This window comes from Myotis nattereri (genome assembly GCF_964212035.1).
Source record: "Myotis nattereri genome assembly, chromosome: 8".
In the NCBI taxonomy this organism is placed as follows: Eukaryota; Metazoa; Chordata; class Mammalia; order Chiroptera; family Vespertilionidae; genus Myotis; species Myotis nattereri.
This window is the reverse complement of record NC_138083.1, coordinates 14,542,740-14,564,185: the sequence shown is the minus strand read 5'-3', so window position 1 is coordinate 14,564,185 and position 21,446 is coordinate 14,542,740. Positions and strand designations below refer to the sequence as shown.

The 21,446-nt window shown below is 44.0% G+C and overlaps 1 protein-coding gene across 2 annotated transcripts in view; it reads right to left on the bottom strand.

Moving 5' to 3' along the window:
• Nucleotides 1-16,949, bottom strand: part of NAPB (NSF attachment protein beta) — a 40,422-nt gene extending 23,473 nt beyond the window's left edge. Inside the window, exons 1-2 of one of the 2 annotated variants that reach the window (XM_081097848.1) lie at nt 16,781-16,949; nt 3,901-3,980 (exon numbers count right to left, since the gene is read on the bottom strand). In XM_081097848.1, coding sequence (XP_080953974.1) covers nt 3,901-3,980; nt 16,781-16,878 — 178 coding nt within the window. In that variant the 5' untranslated portion in view covers nt 16,879-16,949. The remainder of the gene's footprint in view (nt 1-3,900; nt 3,981-16,780) is intronic. The other variant, XM_081097849.1, reaches the window with a different exon arrangement.
• Nucleotides 16,950-21,446: the final 4,497 nt, after the last annotated feature.

The window sequence follows — 21,446 nt, the reverse complement described above, 5'->3', positions numbered from 1 at the left end:
CCCATGCCCTAAGGGCTAGAAAGTTCCATGCCAGTGAAAGAAGTATTCCAGTCAGAAGCACATGGAAATGCAATCAATGCATCTTAGGTATATATAAAAACAGCCAGAATCAAGTCAAACAGTGATAGAAGCTTCTCTCAGCCACAGAAGACCTCCCAAGTGGGCCCTAGGCCAGTGGTCGGCAAACTCATTAGTCAGCAGAGCCAAATATCAACAGCACAACGACTGAAATTTCTTTTGAGAGCCAAATATTTTAAACTTAAACTATACAGGTAGGTACACTGTTATTACCTTGATTAGGGTGCTCCTAAGGCTTAGGAAGAGCCACACTCAAGGGGCCAAAGGGCCGCATGTGGCTCAGGAGCCGCAGTTCGCCGACCACTGCGCCTAGGCTATCAGCTTCCATTCAGTAGCGACAGCCTAGTACCAGGCCACTCAATTTTATCCCACAGCTCATACTGAACACTGACTGGCAGACTGAAGCTACTAATGCTTAACGAAAGGTAAAACACTGAGGTCATCCTTCTATCTTACAGTGTCCCCTGGACTTAGTTGTAATTGTTGAAGAAATTGCTAATGAAGGCTTCATGGACAAAGGAAGTTTCTCAAAGTGTGATCATTAGGCCTTCAATTGTGGAATCCAAAGTTTTTTCTTAAGTTCTGGAATAGGAAAGTTAGTACTAACAGGGATGGAGAGGAAAGGATTTGTTCCACTAGGAAAAGCACAATTAAGAATATCACAAAACCTTTTGGTATTAAAAAAAAAAAAAAAAGCGCAACTCAAAAACATACAGAAAATAGTATCAGATGCGTAAGTACCCACTGCTTGTATTTCTGGGCAAGATTCAAAGAGTGCCCAGGAAGTTTTGAAAATATTTAACCACCAGCATGGAAGAGAGAACACTTCCTTGATGATTCATGAGGGGTTCCCAGAGGAGGGGCCAATGCCACTGCAAGGGTAGCGGTAGGCCCTGAGGTACTTGGGGCAGCAGCGAACTTCTGAGGGACAGTTCAGGAACATATCAGCTGAATGGAAGCTTTGATGGGCTCTGCCCCGGAAGAGTGTGGTACTAACGTGGATCCCCAAGTCAAGTGCTTACACTGGCTCCAGTTACACGTGTTGGTCATTATCATTATTACACGCAAATCTACCCTACAACCAATACCAGTGGTTTGGTATGTTTAAATGTCATCACTTCCTTATAACCTACATCTTTCCTCTTCTACCAGTAACTTCATTTTTTGCAGTTTAGCTATGCTGACTGTCCCAGAACCAATGACGGTCCATCCTTTCCTCACTGAGTATAATCCCACAACTCCAGGCTCTCTAGGGCTGGCTCCATTTCCCCAGACAATATTAAGTGTTTTGATTTTATCATTTCATGCTCCAAAGCTAATTGCTGGCTTTTATCATTTAGCTCTTCCAAAACTAATTGCTGGCTTACTTTTTCACTGAGCACTCATTCTAATCATGCTAACAAATGCCACTCAATTTTCCCAAACTTAAAAGTGTATTTAAAGGAGCAGATATTAAACTAAAGTCATACAACTTCTCAAGCTAAATTTCTTCACCTGTCAAATTGGTCTAATACCTGCCAGGAAGATCTCTCAAAAGCTCAGTATCAATCAAATTAACTTAATCTTTCTAACTTTTAAAACTTGAGATGCAATGGTGTTATGATAACCACCACTGCTACACAGAAATAATTTCACAGAATCTAATATTTAGCCATTTACTGCATGAGTCTCCTGAGCATCTACCATGCTGCAGGCACCAGTCCAGGTCCTGCAGGTATAGTAGAGATGAAATATCCTGGACTTCTATGGTTTACATTCTAGTGAAGAGACAGTATATAATAAAAACACATACACAATATAAATTAGTAAACATTTTTTAATTAATTTTGCTAGATAGTGAATTGCTATCTTTTTTAAAAAAAATATATTTTACTGATTTTTTACAGAGAGGAAGGGAGAGGAATAGAGTGTTAGAAACATCGATGAGAGAGAAACATCGATCAGCTGCCTCCTGCACACCCCCTACTGGGGATATGCCCGCAACCAAGGTACATGCCCTTGGCCGAAATCGAACCTGGGATCCTTCAATCCGCAGGCCGACGCTCTATCCACTGAGCCAAACCGGTTAGGGCTGAATTGCTATCTTTAAAAGGGTTGGCCAGGGAAGACCTCACTGAAAAGGCAATATTTGAAGGAGATAAAGAGAATCAGCTACACTCTATTTTGAAGAAAGAGTGCCAAAAGGCCTTTGAGGAAGGAGCCCGGCGAATGAGGGGAGTGGGTCGGAGATGAGGTCCGAGACAGGGAGAGTCAGGGATCAGAGACCAGGTAAGTCCTAGAAGGCCACTGTTCAGGACTTTATCTCTTATTTGAAATGACATAAGCTGACACGTTTGAACGGAATTACTTTGGTGGTTCATTAAAACAGACCAGAAAAAAATGCAGAAGCTGAGATATCAGAGTAGGCAAGAGATGATGGGGGAGGATAAATACAAAGCCTCTTTAGGTATATTAATGTTAATAGCCTCTGAAATGGAATTTCCTTAGGTTAGAACATTTGGTTAGAACATAAGACCACTCCTTCCCCTACTATTACAGGCCCTGAACAAAACAAAAGATGTGAATGCTGAGATAATATTCCTTTCTCCTCCATTTTTTTTGCAGTAATTTATAATTCAGGCATAAGTGCATTTTGAAAACATATAACATGACCTGTTTATCCTAAACTAAACCTACAAAAAAATTTTAAAGCCAGGAAAAGACCTTTCATATTCATCTAGTTCAACAGCATTTCCTTCACTGAAATGATTTTTAAAAGCAAATGGGTAAACCAACCTTAAGCTTACACAAAGTTTTGTGTCAATTATCTATAATAATCTATAATAATAAAAGCATAATATGCTAATTAGACCAGACAGCTGGACGATCTTCCGGACGAAGCCGCTGCAGCTGCGAGGGCTGAGCCCCTTGCACAAATTTCGTGCATCGGGCCTCTGGTATCTTTATAGAGCTGAGGGTGGAAGGAATAGGAAATGGGGAAATGAACATGTGGAGGGCAAGGACCCCACTGTAGGCCAGGGTGCAGAGACCATGTCCTTGTTCTGGTTGAAGGCCATCTTCATTTCACTAGAGAGATACCCTACCATGACAAGCCCCTTTTTCGAGGGATAGGGGATAACTTTGTTTCTCAAGTCAGTGTTAGAAAGAAACATCCCCTCTCATATCAATGAAAATAATGATTCTGTTGATTTTGTTATGTGTAATTTCACTGGGTAGAAAGCATGACTTTAAAACATGACAAAAAGTCTATTGGGGTATATATAAGTAATGCTCCCATTGTCACACTTCTCAGTGGAACCACAATCAGTTATCACAGAGTTGTTCTCAGAGCAAGAAATAGAAGTTCTCTGCTAATGTGTAGGTAAAGAAAAGTAGGCATTTTTATTTGTTTTCATTGAGTTTTACTATAACTTTCAATTTTTATGGCAATAGATTTATTTGAGTACATTAATAAGAAGCAAAAATTACAGTTTGATCCTTAGTCAAGGCAACCAGTCTATGTATCTCTCATATTGATGTTTCTCTGTCTCTCCCTTCCTCCCTCTCTAAAGTGAAAAAAAAAAAAAAAGAAAGAAAAAGAAAAAAATTACTATTACTGTAGGAAGTGGTTTATAGAAACTAAAACAGACCCAGTCCTTATGTTTAAATTTTATGTCAGGATTTCAACTTCATTCACTAAATCAAGGTCCTTTAATCCCAGTTCTGACACCTGGCTTGAGGCCTACAATCTTATTCTCTAAGGGGAGAGCAGTCATTTCCTCCTTCAAAATGATTTTAAAAGTATCTTCCTCAAAAGCAAGCAAACAAAAACTGTATACATACCACTCCAATTTTTAGCCATCTTGAACATATTTGCAGCTCTGGTATACATTTCACAAGCTTCTTCTATTCTTGTGTTTCCTCTGAGAAAAATTTAAAAAATGAGATTAAGTTTTTCTAAAATAACCATCCAAATTCCTAATCCTCAAATAATAATTATTTAATGAGCATATACTATGTGCCAGACAAGCAGTATAGAATCCTAACAGCTGCTTAAAGGGGAGACTCTTATTCCTATTTTGCAGATGAGGAAACTAAGGCAAACAAAAGTAAAGTAGCTAGCCCAAGGTCACATAGCAAGGATGCCACAGAACTGAGACTCAAATACTGATCTGACTGACCACCGATCTTCACCCTTAACCAGAGTCCTCTCCGTGTATGCAAACTAAAGTTTATATCAATCTGAGAAATCAGAAGTACCTTTTTCAGAGGAGATTAAAATTGGAAGGATAAAAACATCTTTACCAAGTTAATTTCCAACAGTTTGGCACTATGTTTATTTAGACTTGAAAATGAAAACAAAACCTGAAGCCAGAGCACATAAGAATGAGTCACACTGCTCTATGGCTAATATCTGCCAGCTGTGCCAGGGAACAAGCCCTTCCCCAGGGTGGAAGGGGCCTTTGGGTCCTGCCATTCACTGGTGTGGAAATGCATTTTATAACATCCTTAGAGGAGGGAACTCCACTGCTGCTTTCAGAACATTCAGTTCTAGAAAGTTCTTCACCAGGCAGCTGATTACATTGAGGAACAGTTTTAGCTGCTTAGAAATTTCTTCTCACATAAAAAACCAAAATAACCCTCTATAACTTCCACCAATTTTCAAAATCAACCTTGTTTTCACTATGCTCAGGCCCCTCAATTAAAGACGTTTCTCATCTTATCTATCTATATTATAAACACAGGATAACCAGAGGAAAACCATGACACAGCAGACTGTAACTGTGCAGAACACATAATGAGTAACTGAGAGTGAGTATGGACATAAACACTAATAGTTATAGCCAGTTTGGCTTAGAGGATAGAGTGTCGGCCTGCGGACTGAAGGGTCCCAGGCTCAATTCTGGTCAAGGGCACCTGCCTGGGTTGTGGGCTCGATCCCCAGTAGGGGGCGTGCAGGAGGCAGCCGATCGATGATTCTCTCTCATCATTGATATTTCTATCTTTCTCTCCCTCTCCCTTCTTCTCTGAAATCAATAAAAATATATTTTTAAAAAAGACTAAGAGACAAGAAAGGTCAAGGCTGACAAAAGTGAGTATGACATGAACATGAATGAGGGCATCTGCATATTCCAGGAACTCCAACAGGCTTCAAACTCCAGTTTAGAGGCATGCAGTTCACTGCAGTTTAGCTGGTAGGCCCAGGTATGAATTATATCTTAGACAACAGTAACTACTAACTGACTCTAGCCTAGTTCTTTAATTCTTAGGGCCTATATTTTAGCATGTGTAAACTGAGGATAATATTATCTATACCTCTGGATTATTATGAGGATCAAAAGAAATAATCCATAATAATTGCCATTGCAGGACTTGACCCAGAATATGAACTCAATTAGTACGATTATTATAATTGGATTTATGTATTGAAGGCATAAAATCCTTTAGAAGTGTTTGTACACCACCTATAATAATAAAAGCGTGATATGCTAATTAGACCAGACTGCAGAACGACCTTCGGATATCATTCCGGACATCCTTCCGGACAAAGATGTGGCAGTGGGGGCCGAGGCAGAGGCAGTTAGGGGCGATCAGGCAGGCAGGCGAGTGGTTACGAGTGATCAGGCAGGCAGGTGAATGGTTAGGGACAATCAGGCAGGCTGGCAGAGTGGTTAGAGGCAATAAGGCAGGCAGGCGAGCGGTTAGGGGAAATGAGGCAGGCAGGCAGAGGCAGTTAGAGCAATGAGACAGGCAGGCAGGGGCGATTAGGGGCCATCAGGGGCCATCAGGCAGGCAGACAAGCAGTTAGGAGTGATCAGGTAGGCAGGCAAGTGGTTAGGAGTGATCAGGCAGGCTGGCAGAGTTGTTAGGGGTGATCGAGCAGGCTGGCAGAGTTGTTAGGGGCAATCAGGCAGGCTGGCAGAGTGGTTAGGAGTGATCAGGCAGACAGGCAGAGTGGTTAGGGGTGATGAGGCAGGCAGGCAGGCAGACAGACAGAGGCAGTTAGGTGTGATCAGGCAGGCAGGCAGGCAGGCAGGCAAGTGGTTAGGGGTGATTAGGCAGGCAGGCAGGCAAGTGGTTAGGGGTGATCAGGCAGGCAGGCAGGCAAGCAGTTAGGGGCAATGAGGTAGGCAGGCGAGCGGTTAGGGGAAATGAGGCAGGCAGGCAGAGGCAGTCAGAGCAATGAGACAGGCAGGCAGGGGCGATTAGGGGCCATCAGGGGCCATCAGGGGCCATCAGGGGCCATCAGGGACCATCAGGGGCCATCAGGCAGGCAAGCGGTTAGGGGCAATCAGGCAGGCAGGCGAGCAGTTAGGGGCCATCAGGCAAGCAAGTAGGTGAATAGTTAGGGGTGAGCAGGCAGGCAGGCAGAGTGGTTAGGGGCAATCAGGCAGGCAGGACAGTGATTATGGGCGATCAGGCAGGCAGTTAGGGGCATCAGGCAGGCAGACAATAAAAAGGAATGAAGTCCTGATATATGATATAATGTAGATGAGCCTTGAAAGCATTATATGTTAAGTGAAAGAAGCCAGTCACAAAAGAGCTTATATTGTACAATTCCACTTATGCTAGAGGCCCGGTGCATGGATTTGTGCACAGGTGGGGTCCAGCCAGGGGGAGGGGCCACGGGAGGTTGGCTGGCCAGCCCCGCCCAAGATCGGGCTGGATGGCTGGCCGCAGTGCATGTCATAGCAACCAGTTGTTCCAGTCGCTTGGCTTTTATATATATAGATGAGAGGTATAGAACAGGCAAATCCATAGAGACAGAAAACAGATTACTGGCTGCCTAGAGGGGGAGTGCTGAAAAAAAAAAAATGGCAGAGCTTCCTTCTGGATTATGAATATGTTCTAAAACTGATTGCTGCAATGGTTACACAGCTCCATGAATATGCTAAAAATGATTGATTTCTGCACTTTTAATGTATATATATACACACATATAAAAAAACAAACAGCCCTAACCGGTTTGGCTCAGTGGATAGAGCGTCGGCCTGCGGACTGAAGGGTCCCAGGTACAATTCCAGTCAAGGGCATGTACCTTGGTTGTGGGCACATCCCCATTAGGGGTGTGCAGGAGGCAGCTGATAGATGTTTCTCTCTCATCGATGTTTCTAACTCTCTATCCCTCTCCCCTCCTCTCTGTAAAAAATCAATAAAATATATATTTAAAAAAACGTTTGGGGGCTATGTCACGCAGCAAGTGACAGGATGGCAACAAGCCATACCAAAAGTGAAAGTGAAGAATAGCAAAGCCTTTTCTTACTCACACCTCATGCTCCTTTTCCTCCACTTCAAATCTGCACATATATATTTTAAAAAACCAATTAGCTAATTTCCACAATGAAAAATTCCCAACATGACAGAGTTTTCAATATTAACCATAGCTCTTTGGATCTAACAAAAACTTGCTATTTTCTTGTGTCTTGTTTTTCTAAAGTATACCAGGAATCTTTAACTATAATTATAACACAATCATTCTTATTAAAGGTTTCCAAATAGAACTAGCTTAATTGAAATATACTTCATCCTATTATTTTCAGAGATAGAACGCCTACATTATGCCAGGTTTTATGCTGGTTATTTCCACGTTATGTCATTTCACTATTGCAACAATCATGAAAGACGCTATATCCATTTTAAAGAAGAGAAAACTGTATCTGGAGGTCATGGCTCACCCAAGGTCATTCAGGCAAGGTCAGTGGTGAAACTGAACACCTGATTTCAAGTTTAGTGAGCATTATAAAAATATTAAGTGCACCCTGCTAGACTCAAGACCCTCACCTCTCTTAAAACATAAATATTTTTGCCTGGGCCAGCGTGGCTCAGCGGTTGAGGGTGTCGACCTATGACCAGGAGGTCACGATTGGATTCCCAGTCAGGGCACATGCCTGCGCTGTGGGCTCAGTCCCCACTGGGGGGATGTGCAAAAGGTAGCTGATGGATGATTCTCTCTCATCATTGATGTTTCTTCTCTCTCTCCCTCTCCCTTCCTCTCTGAAATCAATAAATATACGTTTTAAAAAAAAAAGAAAAAACATAGTATTTTTATTTTCAAAGTACTAGAGAAAGTCACTTATCATAAAGATAACTTAAGTTTAAAATTTAATGAAATAAAAGGACTTTTGAAATTATTTCAAATGCCTATTCTAGTAAAAGAATAGGCATATGAAAGTTAATTTTTATAAGTTTTAAGGACAAACATTCAGAGTTCACAATCAAATAATGCAACTGATTATTATCCAGAGACCATATAGTGAGGTAGAAGAGTCTAGAAAACACAAACAAGTTTCTGTGAGGTAAACTACATTATAAAGTGGGTATAATGTATATAATGATATTAAATTGACATTAAGAAAGCTAAATTGGGCCAAATTGACTATTTTTTGCTATTACGGTATCTTAACCTTGAAGAAGAAAACACTTTACCACCATGAAGAAAACAGTGACCAGCCTGAACAAGAACCACCAGCACCATCCCCACCACCAAGCAGCCCAGCGGACTTTCCCCTTCCCTCCAATTCCTGGGGCAAGGCTGACCTCCCTCCTCTCTTCGATCATGCTTACTCAGGAATCATTCACTGAGATCAGTGTGTGCCAGAAAACACAGGAAATAAAGTTCCTGCCCCTTAATGCTAAGGAAAGAACATTAAACTTCAGGTTAGAAAAAACAGAGTGTCCAACCCCCACCCATGTTACACTGAGGAAGCTTGGTCACAGCCCTATGTTCCACCGACATCAGCGAGTAGGGGAGCTGTGTCTTGAGTCCTTGAAGTCAGCCTGTGAGTCCCTGCTTCTCCTTACTATGCCATCCTGTTCGTTCCCATTTAGAGGGCTGGCAGGGAATCAGCTCAGGAAAATTACAGGCCCATTATTTCAGAGAGCTCGGATGGTACCTACATGCAGATAAGTCATTTGTGTGTGTGTTTTTAATTTTATTTTTATTGATTTCAGAGAGGAAGGGAGAGGAAGAGAGAGATAGAAACATCAATGATAAGAGAGAATCGTTGATTGGCTGCCTCCTGCATGTCCCCTACTGGGGATCGAGCCTGCAACCCAGGCACATGCCCTTGATCAGGAATCGAACCCGGGACCTTTCAGTCTGCAGGCCAATGCTCTATGCACTGAGCCAAACTGGCTAGGGCAATGCATTTGAGTTTTAAAAACCAATTGATCATCAAATAATGTGAAGTCTTGTTTTTGCCCTGTGAACCTAAATAAAGAAAACCGCATTTAAAATGGAGCTGGAAAGCCCTGAAAGGGGAATATCTTCCCCACCCAGGCACTGAGGGAGCTGGGTGGGGGGCCTGCCCCAATCAATCGCCCCGCAGGGGAGATGGTGAAGCAGGTGAGGGGATGGCACCAGGCCAAGGCGGGGCTGTGGGGCTGCAAGGCTGGGGTCTCGAGCTGGGGCTGTGAGGCTGGGGGTACAAGCCAGGGGCAGTTCTCCGCAGGCCACCCTGAGGGACCCCACCTGTGCAAGAATTTGTGCACCAGGCCTCTGGTTAGAAATAAAATAATTAGAATTAAGATATTTAAAAACAGAATCCATTAGCCCATTAAGAGAAATACATTATAACCTAGAGGGTTTATTCAAGGAATGCAAGGACAGTTCATTATGAGGAAATTCATGAATTAACATATTAATAACAAAGAAGAAAAATCATGTTTACCTCCACAGATATTGAAAAGGCCTTAAAAATGTAACTTCATTCAATAACTCATGAAAACATCCATTAAGACAGGAATTGACAGATACTTCCTTACCATGAAAAAGTATATACTTGAACCAAGAAAGTAGTGATATATTAGTTAGATTTTAATTAAATACCATTCTTACAATAAGCTCCATTTAAATACAGAAATAGCTAACATTCTGAAATTCTCTCACTAAGTTTCCTTACTGTGAACTCTGTCAGTCACTGAAAAAATTTTGAAGGTATAAAAGCTTTACTGATTTTATACTCTAATCATATAATCAAAAATTAAAAGCATAAAAATAGATTATAAAGTCTTCTATAACTAGGATAACCCTATATCTTGGTTGTATGAACACCCTTGATTTATATCTATTTTCTTGATACCTCAAAAATATCCCAGTTTGGCCAAGGTTGTGGTTTCAATACTTGATCAGGGCACATGCAAATAGCAACCAATGAATGCATAAGTAAGTGGAACAACAAATCTATATCTGTCTGTCAGTCTCACTTCCTCTCTCTCTAAAATCCATCAATCAATCAATCAATCAATCAATCAATCCCAGTTTGGACAATATGTTCACAGCCAATCTATAACCCACAGAAATAGGGAAATATATTCATATATATATATTTTTTAATCCTTACCAGAGCCTATTTTCCATTGATTTTTAGAGAGAATGGAAGAGAAGGAAAGACAGAGAAATATCGTTGTGAGAGAAACACATCGATTGGTTGCCTCGTGCACATGCCTGACCAGGTCCTGGGCCAGGGAGGAGCCTGCAACCAAGGTATGTGTCCTTGGCCTGAATCAAACCTGGGACCCTTTGGTCCGCAGGCCGAAGCTCAATCCACTCAGCCAAGTTGACTAGGGCGGGAAATATTTTTTTTAAAATTTTAAAGTAGAATTACAGCTTTACATATTATTTACATATAAAAAGTAGTATTTAGAAACTGAGAATTAATTTAGTAAAATCAGGAAGTAAAGGAGAAAATGCAAGGCCATGTAAGCTATGCTAAATTCATCATTTTTAGCACAATTGATAGATACTGTCTAATATTAATAAATCAGCCCGACTGGTGTGGCTTAGTAGTTGAGCATCGGCATATGAATCAGGAGGTCATAGTTCGATTCCTGGTCAGAGCATATGCCCAGGTTGCTGGCTTGATCCCCAGGAAGGGGGCAGCCAATCAATGATTCTCTCTCATCGATGCTTCCATCTCTCTATCCCTCTCTGAAATCAATAAGAAATATATTAAAAAAATAAAAGAATAAAAATAAAAAGTCACTTCTAGGAAGTAATGTTTAGAAGAGAGAAGATTCAGGGAAAATTTTACTTTTTAATTGAAATTTTTCTGTATTCCTTGCATTTTTCTACCATATATAGCTACTATATTTATAATAAACAGATATTTAAGTAAAACATAGAAGTGACATGAGCTCCCTTTCATGTTGTTGCCTTTGCTCTTGAAAACCAGACAAAAGAGTAAAAATTAAATAAAAATAAAAATCAGCATTTGTATTAGCATTCACATATTCTCTCCACCAATATTCACTAAGTGCCTGAGTGACTGTATAGAGCAAGAGCATTATCAGACTTTTTGGACACCTTTAACCATATAAAATGGAGTCACTGTCAGCCATGACAGTTATGCCAAGTGCTATGTCAAGGCTAAGGTAAGGGGGTGCATCAGGAATGCTTCTAGGAGGGGACTGGAATGACCAAAATCATAAGTCTGGACACTTGGACAAGGGCTCCATCTAGACACCAATATGAGTGGGACCTCCACCCCTTATTCTATATAATAAAACCTTAATATGCAAACCGACCGAACGGTGGAATGACCGGTCGCTATGATGCGCACTGATCACCAGGGGGCAGATGTCAGCGCAGGAGCTGCCCCCTGGTGGTCGGTGTGCTCCCACAGGGGGAGCACCACTCAGCCAGAAGCTGGGCTCACAGCTGGTGAGTGCAGTGGCGGTGGCAGGAACCTCTCCCGCCTCTGCAGCAGTGCTAAGGAGCAGTGAGCCAAGCGTAAAGAGCAGCGAGCAGGCAGGTGGTAAGGAGTGAGGGGTCCCGGACTGCAAGAGGGCACAGGCCAGGCTGAGGGAACCCCCCCCTCCCCTCAGTGCACAAATTTCGTGCACCGGGCCTCTAGTGTGCTATAAAAACTCAGAGCTCTGACCACCCAGTCCTCAAGCTTGGCTGTACCAAGGGTCATGCTCGGAGCCCTGCCAGACTTCCACTCCACTGGACCTGTGCCACCGCTGTAGCCACCTGGCTAGAGAATGACACCGCCTCTCCACCTGTTATGCTGCCAGTGACTGGGACTTGGTGCCAGATGCTTGCTCAGCTCACTTCTATTGCATAAGCTCCCACTCTTTGTGTGTAACCTGTGTGTGATTCTATTGGCTTTTGGGGAGGTCTCCCCTAATTAACCAGTGATTCCTTTTAGGGATGCTCCCTTGCTAATCACAATGTGGTATACCACAGTAATAAAATGAGACAGACTCCCTAGGGGCTTACATTCTAGAGCCACACACAACCACTGGGTTATCCTGACCTTTTATAAACAAGTATGCACCTCACAGGGCTCACAAGAATCTATAATAATAAAAGCGTAATATGCTAATTAGACCAGACAGCCGAACGACCTCCCGGATATCCTTCCGGACAAAGCCGGGTCTGCGAGGGCCGAGCCTCTTGCATGAATTTCATGCATTGGGCCTCTAGTGAGAGAAAAAAATGGTGAACACTGCAAAAATGCAAACAGAAAAAGGCCAACCTGATGTGCACTGTGCAGTCTATCCCCAATCTGGTCTCTTAGTAACAAGATGGAAAAAATAATAAGAGAGGCCTTAGCCATTCAAAACTATCTTACTGTCAAACCCAGGCCATTCTAAGCAGTTCATTTAGGGATCATTGTAAGCCAGGGTGGAGAATCTTTTTTCCGCCGAAGGCCATTTGGATATTTATAACATCATTTTCGGGCCATACAAAATTATCAACTTAAAAATTAGCCTGCTATATTTGGTCAAACATTTAATTAACTCAACCATAATGCCCTGGAAGGGCCAGACCAAATGATTTTGCAGGCCTTATACGGCCCAAGGGCCAAACATTCCCTACCCCTGTTCTAAGCAGTTCACTAAGATTCTAAATTGGAATTTAAAAATCAAGTACCAAATTCAATAGCTCACCTCTGGAAACACATAAAATGAAAACATAGCTCTTTTGCTGGCAGTTTTGCTATACTAGGTAACCCATACAGTTTGATACACAAACTGTAACTTGACACTATAATTGGAAAAACCAAATGATATAATAGCAATATAGCTCTGTGCAGCTTAATAAGCATTCTGATACCTCATTCAATCCTTACAATTTTGAAAAGTAGATTATTTCCCTCTGCCCATTTGAAAGCTGAAAAATACAGAAGCTCTGGTTATGATTTACTTGGCCAGGGCCATCAAATTAGTAAATGAGAGAATTAGAGCTGTATTTATTATAGTTCATATATAATATATACTATGTAATATATAGAAAATAACTATCCAGTATATAGAATATTCTATTGCTGATATTAGTACATAAGAAATATACTACTTGTCTCTAAATCTGAGCTATTGACTTTTTAAAAAAATTTAATCTACATTTGAATATCTATTGTAACTGAGGGAGACTTAAATGTTTTACAAATGGTATCACATATCCCCACATTTTAGAAAAACTTAAAGCAAAATCTCTCTCAAAATAAAGTTGAGTAAATACTGAGTCCTGGCTGGATAGTTCAGTTGGTTAGAGCGTTACCCTGATACTTCAAGGTTGTGGGTTTGATCCGGGGTCAGGGGACATACAAGAATAAACCAATGAATGCATAAATAAGTGGGAGCAAATTGATATTTCTCTCTCATTTTCATTCTCTCTCTTAAAAAAGGAAACTGATAATTAATGGTCCACAATGAGTAAGAAATATTCCCTATTTTCACAAATAGAAATTCTAGACTTATAATTATTTCAAGATAACCCAGTAGGGTTATTTCATTAAATTTATTTTGACACTGCCAGATTTATGTCTCTGTTATAAGCTTTGAGATGGGGGAACATTCAAAAGCAAGAGAAGAAAGCATTAATCATCCAGAACATCTGTCATTCTTAAGCAGCCACTCTCTTTGAGGTGCAAGCTATCCCCAGTCTGGTCTCCTAACAGCAAGATGGAGGGGTAGTAACAGAGGCCTTAGCTTTGCAAAACTATCTTATTGTCAAAACTGACAAATCCAAGCCCTACTAAGCAGCTCATTTAGAGATCATTCTAAGCAGTTCACTAATATTCTAAATCAGAATTTGAAATCAAGTACCAAATTCAATAGCTCACCTCTGGAAACACATAAAATGAAAACACAACTCTTTTACTGCAGTTTTGCTAAACTATGGTAACCCATTCAGAAAGAGTGAGTTTTAATTGAATCCCACAACCACAAAACACATCACGGTTGAACTGGCAGTCAAGAAGAAATACAAAATACCACTCACTAACTGGTTTCTTGTGATGGTTGTGCCTCCCCGGCATCTCTTTTTCTATGGGAGGGATGTGAGAAAGGTACACTGACATTTCTAAAACAAGCACGGGACTTGTGCCTTACACACAAAATAATACATGACTGATTTTTTTCTTGGAAATATACAATGCATATTTTCATTTAATTTTACTGAAAGCCACAAAAAGGAAGAGATATAGAATAATTTTGAGGATACATTACTGCCACAAATGTGGGTGGTGGATAAACAATGAGTGAAGAAGATGAACTCCTAATAGGTTTTAATGTGTAGCTAAGACTGCATACGTGATGTAAAATATCTGCAAAATGCTGAGCACATTTTAATGGCTGCCACATCCTCAAAACAGCATCACCTGTCCCCTTTAAAGCACCAGCTGGGCCCTAGCCAGGTTTCTCAGTGGTTAGAGCGTGGGCCAGGGGACTCAAGGGTCTTTGCTTTGATTCAGTCAAAGGCACATATCTTGGTTGCAGGCTGGATCCCCAGTCCCTGTTGGGCTGCATGCGGGAAGCAACGGATCATGTCTGTCTCTCTCTCTCTCTCTCTGCCCCCCACCGCCTTCCACTCTAAAAATCAATGAAAAAATATTAACAACAACAAAAAAATTGGTGATTACCAGCCAAGGAAAAATAGATGTTTCTTTCAAAACAAAAAGGCCTTCAAAAGAAAAAAAAAAAAAAAAAAGGCTTTTCAAAATCCTTTTAGGATTAATGACAAGATTTGGCCTAGTTTCACAAAAACAATGATACAACACCTCTTTAAAAAAAAAAAAAAAAAAAGGCAATGTGTTCCCCTGAAACAAGCATCAAGTGCTGGCATGCTTTTTTCTCCTGCCAATTACAAATTCTCTTCCAGGGAAGGACACCCTGGCTTGAAATATGCTGTGACATTAAAACATCTCCTGACATGAAACACTAGGTACAGGGGTGGGCAAACTTTTTGACTCGAGGGCCACAATGGGTTCTTAAACTGGACCAGAGGGTCGGAACAAAAGCATGGATGGAGTGTTTGTGTGAACTAATATAAATTCAAAGTAAACATCATTACATAAAAGGGTACGGTCTTTTTTTTTTTTTAGTTTTATTCATTTCAAAGGGAACGGATCCGGCCCGTGGGCCGTAGTTTGCCCACAGCTGCTAGGACATTAAATTTTATCTAAATAAATTTTAAACGTTTTCTGAATCAGAGGAAGGAGCTACTGTTTGGTGTTAGCATCAAGTATTGGGCAGTGTTCCTTATGCACTGTGGTAACTTTTTTAAAGGGGAACAAACTTTGGATTCACTGCATTTCAAACTACACATCACATGAGGAATTTTGAACCCAGCTGGGATACATGCCCTCGGAAAGGTTCCTGAAAGCAGGAAGCCTTATCTCTCTGTATCTTTGCACCCCACACTGCTGTGCACAGCGTGGAACCTGCATTTAAGCAGTTCCTGGGGATGTGTCAACAACGGTCAAGGACCACAACCTGAAGAATGAAGCTGGCAAAACAAGCAGATTCCAAACTGAATTTGTACAGAAATAAAACCGCGCCTACTAATGCAATGGTTGAGTACGGGCCACTTGCCCTTCTCAAGAATAAAAAATGCGCTCCTGGTGTCGGCAGAGGATCTTTCACTTTCAAAAGGGAAACAACAACAACAACAAAACCCGCGATAGTTCTGCCTCTCTCATTCTAAACAGCTGAATCATTCACATATTCACCTGCCCATAATGCTTCCAAGAACTGTCAATGCAGGCTTTGCTTTCTGCAAAGTCCGAATTTAAGACCTTCCCCAGAAGAGCATGGAAGAATTACAGGAAATGAGAGTGATTCGCTGCGTTATCCTTAACCAAAGAGGAGGCCCCGGCAATTACATCAATCTCTGGTGAAGGAAAAATGCTAAGCTGAGAAAACATCCGTCCATCCAACGACTATTTATTAAATGTCTACTTTGGCGCAATGAAAATGGGCACACGGACGCTGGGCTAGGGGTGCTGGGGGCCGTCTGCTCCACCGCGGGGCGCATCGCCCAGCCAGACGCTCCCCAGATGCGCGAGCCAGGGGTCCAGGGTGCAGCCCCGCGGGCTCCCCGGGCCGCCTCGCGCCGACGCCACACAGGTCTCCCTGGCTACGCGGGCTCAGCGGGGGCGAAACGAACCCATCCGTCCGGCCACTGCGGTTAGGGCCACCGCACACCCGGCTGCCGCGGACCCGTAAGGCCGTGGGATCCTCGCACCAACGCGAAGACAGCTCCGTGCCCGAGGGGACATAGTGGGGCACAGGAGTAGGTTCAGTGGGCCCTAGAGAATCGCGGGAGGGTGCTCTGGGGCTGGAGGCCCCTGGGCTTTCTAAGGGTTGTAGAGACCGCGTCGTGCAGAGGTGTGGGGGCCCTAGCGGCTCCCAGAGGGACGCGTTGGGGGGGCAGTCGACCGGGGATGGGCCGAGGATGGAGACCCCCTCAGGACGCGCGCGGCCTGACGCTCACCCAAACAGCCCTCGGAGGAAGGAGTGGGAGGCCTTAAGTCGCTTTTCGGCATCCGCCATCAGCTGGACTGCCTCGCGCTCCTTCCCTGCGTTGTCCATACTTCCTAACGCCGCCGCCACAACCTCCTCTGCCGGCTGAATGCGCCTACCACGCCTTCGCTCCCTTCTTGCAAGGCGGCGCGCGCAGGCGCGGTGCGCACAGCCTGCCGGAATTTGTAGTCCGGGACCCACCCTGGAGGCGGGAGCGCAGGCGCGAAGCGCAGATTGGTTCGGCCGGGGTCAAGGACAATTCCCAGCGGGGTGCAGAGCGGGCCAGGGTGGGGTCGAATCTCCCTGACCGCTGGCGCTGGGGGTGGGGTCTTAGGCCAAGGTGAAGTTTGGTCCTTTAAGTATGCGGGAAATGGAAAATGACCCCTGGCTTCCAGAAAGATCACCTTATACGCTCAGCATTATGTTGGTTCAGGAATTCCTGCTCAGCACAGCTGGCATGTGGCCAGTGGATGGATGAGATACCTGGATCCCAGAATGGAATGCTCAACCTACAGTCTAGTTTTGCAAAAGGAAATCCAGAGCGGCCACACACAAAAATAACTTCATTAACTGTGTGATGCCCATTTACCCACTCACCCACCCAGGAACAGCTGGCAGAAAGAGACATTTTTACCTCCAGAGCAAGACATTTAAGAATGTATCATTTCTCCCAATATAAATTCAGAGTTATTTTTCAGTCTCCCCATATTGCAACCTTCTAATGGTCCTCTCTTGCTTGATTATAATTGAGTTGCATATATACAATATATGCATAATCCACTGTTTTTATTGACTGAATTCTTTTCAATGGATGTGAGCCATTGAGCTCTCTTTATCCTTTACATAATGTTTTCCATTGGCGGTGGATCTCCTGGGACACAATATCTGACTTCCAATAAAAAATCTAATCTTCTAGGAGAAGTATCCATAGATAGATGCCATTGTCTGCCAAAGATTTCCAGGACTGTCCCAGAGGGAGTTGTTTGTTTTTTAATACAAAGCCTTGTCTAGATCGTTTACATTTGGCAATGCTAAAGCAGAGGTGGTTACGCAAATACAAAGATCACTGCCAAATGAGAGCTTGTGACAATTTCAAACTATTAATCGGTATTCTGTGGTCACTGCCACACAAAATCTGTCTAAGACAATGCTTTCAGAGAGCAAGACAAGAAGGCCCAAACTCCTAGAAAGATGACTGAAGCAAATGTCACAGAGTTTACACATTTCAGTGTTATCTGTAGGGAGCTCTCCAGGTACCTACCTACCTGTTGCTGGGAGGAGAGGGGGAGTGAGCTTCTTGTGATATCATGAGAAAAGGAATTTTCTGAGACTCGCACGGGAGGATGAGATATTGTAGAAAGCTTTATTTCTGTGGAATTAAACCCCTGCGCTTCCCAGGTTACATTTCCATAGTCCCACCAAGGAAGAAGTCCATCTTTGCCTTCAGCAGGGCTGGGATTAAAGCCATTGCCCAGAGTTTCCATTCCATGTTGGGGCAAATCCAACCCAGCAGGCTAGCTTAGTGTGTGTTCCCTGCTGCAGTCCAGCAGTCCATTGCATGTGGGGTCTGCATGACCATCTGCCATGGGGCCTCTAGGGCCACACGGCTATGGAGGAACATGGGCAAATGTAAGAGAGTCACAAGAGCCAAGAGGGTGAGAATTCCTTTGTCTTGGGATTATATATATCTCCACATTTTCATGGGTTTGCAGTGGCCCCAGTCCCTCTAGCAAACGATTTCTGTTCCCAAGTTTGACTGACAGGCACCTTCCCTACGTCACCCTGACTTTACTGCACACATGTCCATCTCCCCTACCCCTAGTGATCTTTGGGGAATGGGCCAGTGATTCCCTGGGGAGTCTAAAATTTCAGCTTCCTGGTGAAGGTGCCCAGATGGCTGTGCTTATAATGTCTGGCCTCCCCTTTTGCTCCTTTCCTATTAATAACTAGGGGCCCGGTGCACGAAATCCATGCACTGGGTGTGTGTGGGGGGGTGGGTGGAGAGTGTCCCTCAGCCCAGCCTGCCCCCTCTCACATACTGGGAGCCCTCAGGCGTTGACCCCCATCACCCTCCGATCGCCTGATCGGCCCCTTGCCCAGGCCTGACGCCTCCGCCAGAGGTGTCAGGCTTGGACAGGGGACCCCCATCTTCCCCCGATCACTGGCTCTGGCCCCCGCCCAGGCCTGAGGCCTCTGGCCCAGGAATCATGCCTGGGCAGGGGACCCCCATCTCCCTCTGATCGCTTGCTCCACCCCCTGCCCAAGCCTGACGCCTCTGACCCAGGCTTCAGGCCTGGGCAAGGGGACCATCATATCCCCCCAATCCCCGGCTCCGCCCCCCACCCAGGCCTGATGCCTCGGCCCGAGGAGTTGACCCTCATCACCCTCCGATCACCGATCACCAATCACCGGATCGGCCCCTTGACCAGGCCTGAGGCCTCCGGCAGAGGTGTCAGGCCTGGGCAGGGGACCCCCAGCTCCCTGTGGTTGCAGGCTCCGCCCCTGCCCAGGCCTAACGCCTCTGGCGTAGGCATCTGGCCCGGGCAGCAGGGACCTGCAGTGGCAGTGGGGGGCGCCGCGATCGTGGGCTTCGCTTTAGGCCCAGGCAAGGGACCCCTAGCTCCTGGGACTGCCAGCTTTGACCATGCCCAGCTCCCATCGCTGGCTCCACCCCACTTCCTGCTATCACTGGCCAGGGTGGCAAAGGCGCCTGATTCTCCGATCATGGCTGGGGGGCAGAGCAAAGGCGGCCCCAGGGCCACCTTTGCTCTGCCCCCCAGCTCTTAGCTCCCCCCTGGGTTTCAGATCACTGTCAGTGGCAGGGGGCTTCTTCCTGCTTTCCCTTTTGCCTCCCTGCATTGTGCCTACATATGCAAATTAGCCGCCATCTTGTTGGCAGTTAACTGCCAATCTTAGTTGGCAGTTAATTTGCATATAGCCCTGATTAGCCAATGAAAACGGTATCGCCGTACGCCAATTACCATTTTTCCCTTTTATTAGTGTAGACTAGTTTATTACAACCATATCAGCTGGACTCCAAAAGTAGAAGGAAACCTCAGATCTTCAAGTAGAGTTTATTTACTATTACTACATGCATTATTCTAACTTGTGTACTTTTGGGGCAGGAAATTGGAGGTAGCAGTAAATGCTGGAGTAAAAAGGAAAACTGAAAAGAACAAAAAAGAACGTAAGCACTTGAAAAGCAGAGCAGTCTACGGGTGAGGCAGGATTGTAAGAAGCTAGGAAAATTCTTTGATAAGTGGACTAGGGAAACTAGGACAGAGAGTTAAATGGCCAGGCAGTTTACAGCCATCTAGTAAGTCACAAAATCCTATCTTCCATAATCAAGGACCCAAGAGTAAATGGTTTACACTTCTTCTTCCTAACCAGAGGGTAAATAGCTTAAATCATCCTACTCAAAGAGATGCTAGTAGATATTGGAAGTTCAATTAGCACCATTTGCCAACCACATACAAGGACAGATGAAATTATGGGAATAAATCTCATTTGATATATCAGCATAAAATTGATGAATATTGTATTAGATTTTCCCCTGAGACCTCCCCTAAACTCCCAGTCTTTTAAACCCTTCAAGACAAAGGACCCAGCAAAGCTCTCCCTCCCAGGAGCATGCCCATACATTTCCCTTCCCCCACAGGCATGCATCTCCTAAGGGACCCCAGGAGACTTGCAACCAGAGGAGCAATGGGCAGTGGCAGCTCACCCCTGGCTAACCCCTTGAACTTGTTTCCAAGGTCCCTTTTCTCTGACTTTCCAGTGAGCTGGCAGAAGCCTTACCTTGGCTCACTTCTTTCCTGTAACATTTCTAGAGAGCCAAAGCAGCCCCGCCTCTCTCTCCTGTTGCTTCTATCCTAGGCTCTTCCTATTTCACTGTCCCTAGCTTTAATCAAAGTACTGTCTATATCACCTGTACTTATGCTGTGAAATCTCTCCTGCATAAAGTCAAGAACCCACACACTACAGGCTGGCCAGAGGTTTACCTGTTCTGGATGGTCCCTGTCCAATAACATGGGGATTTAATGGAGCAGGGCCATCTCAAAAGCTCTGAAGTGCAGCATCAGTATGGTGATTAAAAAAGTTCCCAAACTTGGCTCAATGTGGAAACTCTAAAGAATGTCCAAGAAATACGGACTCCTGAGTCACTAGCTTTTTGTATCAGGATCTCCTAGAGGTGGGGTCCAGGGAGTGTACATTGTAAGAACTCTCCACAACTACGCTAAAATGTACAATTCTAGGTCCTCCCATCTAGTCAGCTGGAAAGGAGGTGGAATGGACTGCCTCCTCTAAACTAGAACTTGTGATTTAAGGGTTTCAGGGATATATATTGGAATTTCTTCTGTTTCTGGGTATTTCCCTCATTCATTCTCTCTCTCTCTCTCTCTCTCTCTCTCTCTCTCTCTCTCTCCCTCCCTCCCTCACAGTAAACCTACAGGAACTCCCACTCTCCCCCAGGCCACACCCAGAGGCTGGTGAGCAGAGGTGACAGGGCAGAGAGACAAACCTGATAGAGTGAGGACTGACTAAAGCAGTGGTTCTCAACCTTCCTAATGCCACGACCCTTCAATACAGTTCCTCATGTTGTGGTGACCCCCAATTTCATTGTTACAAATTGAACA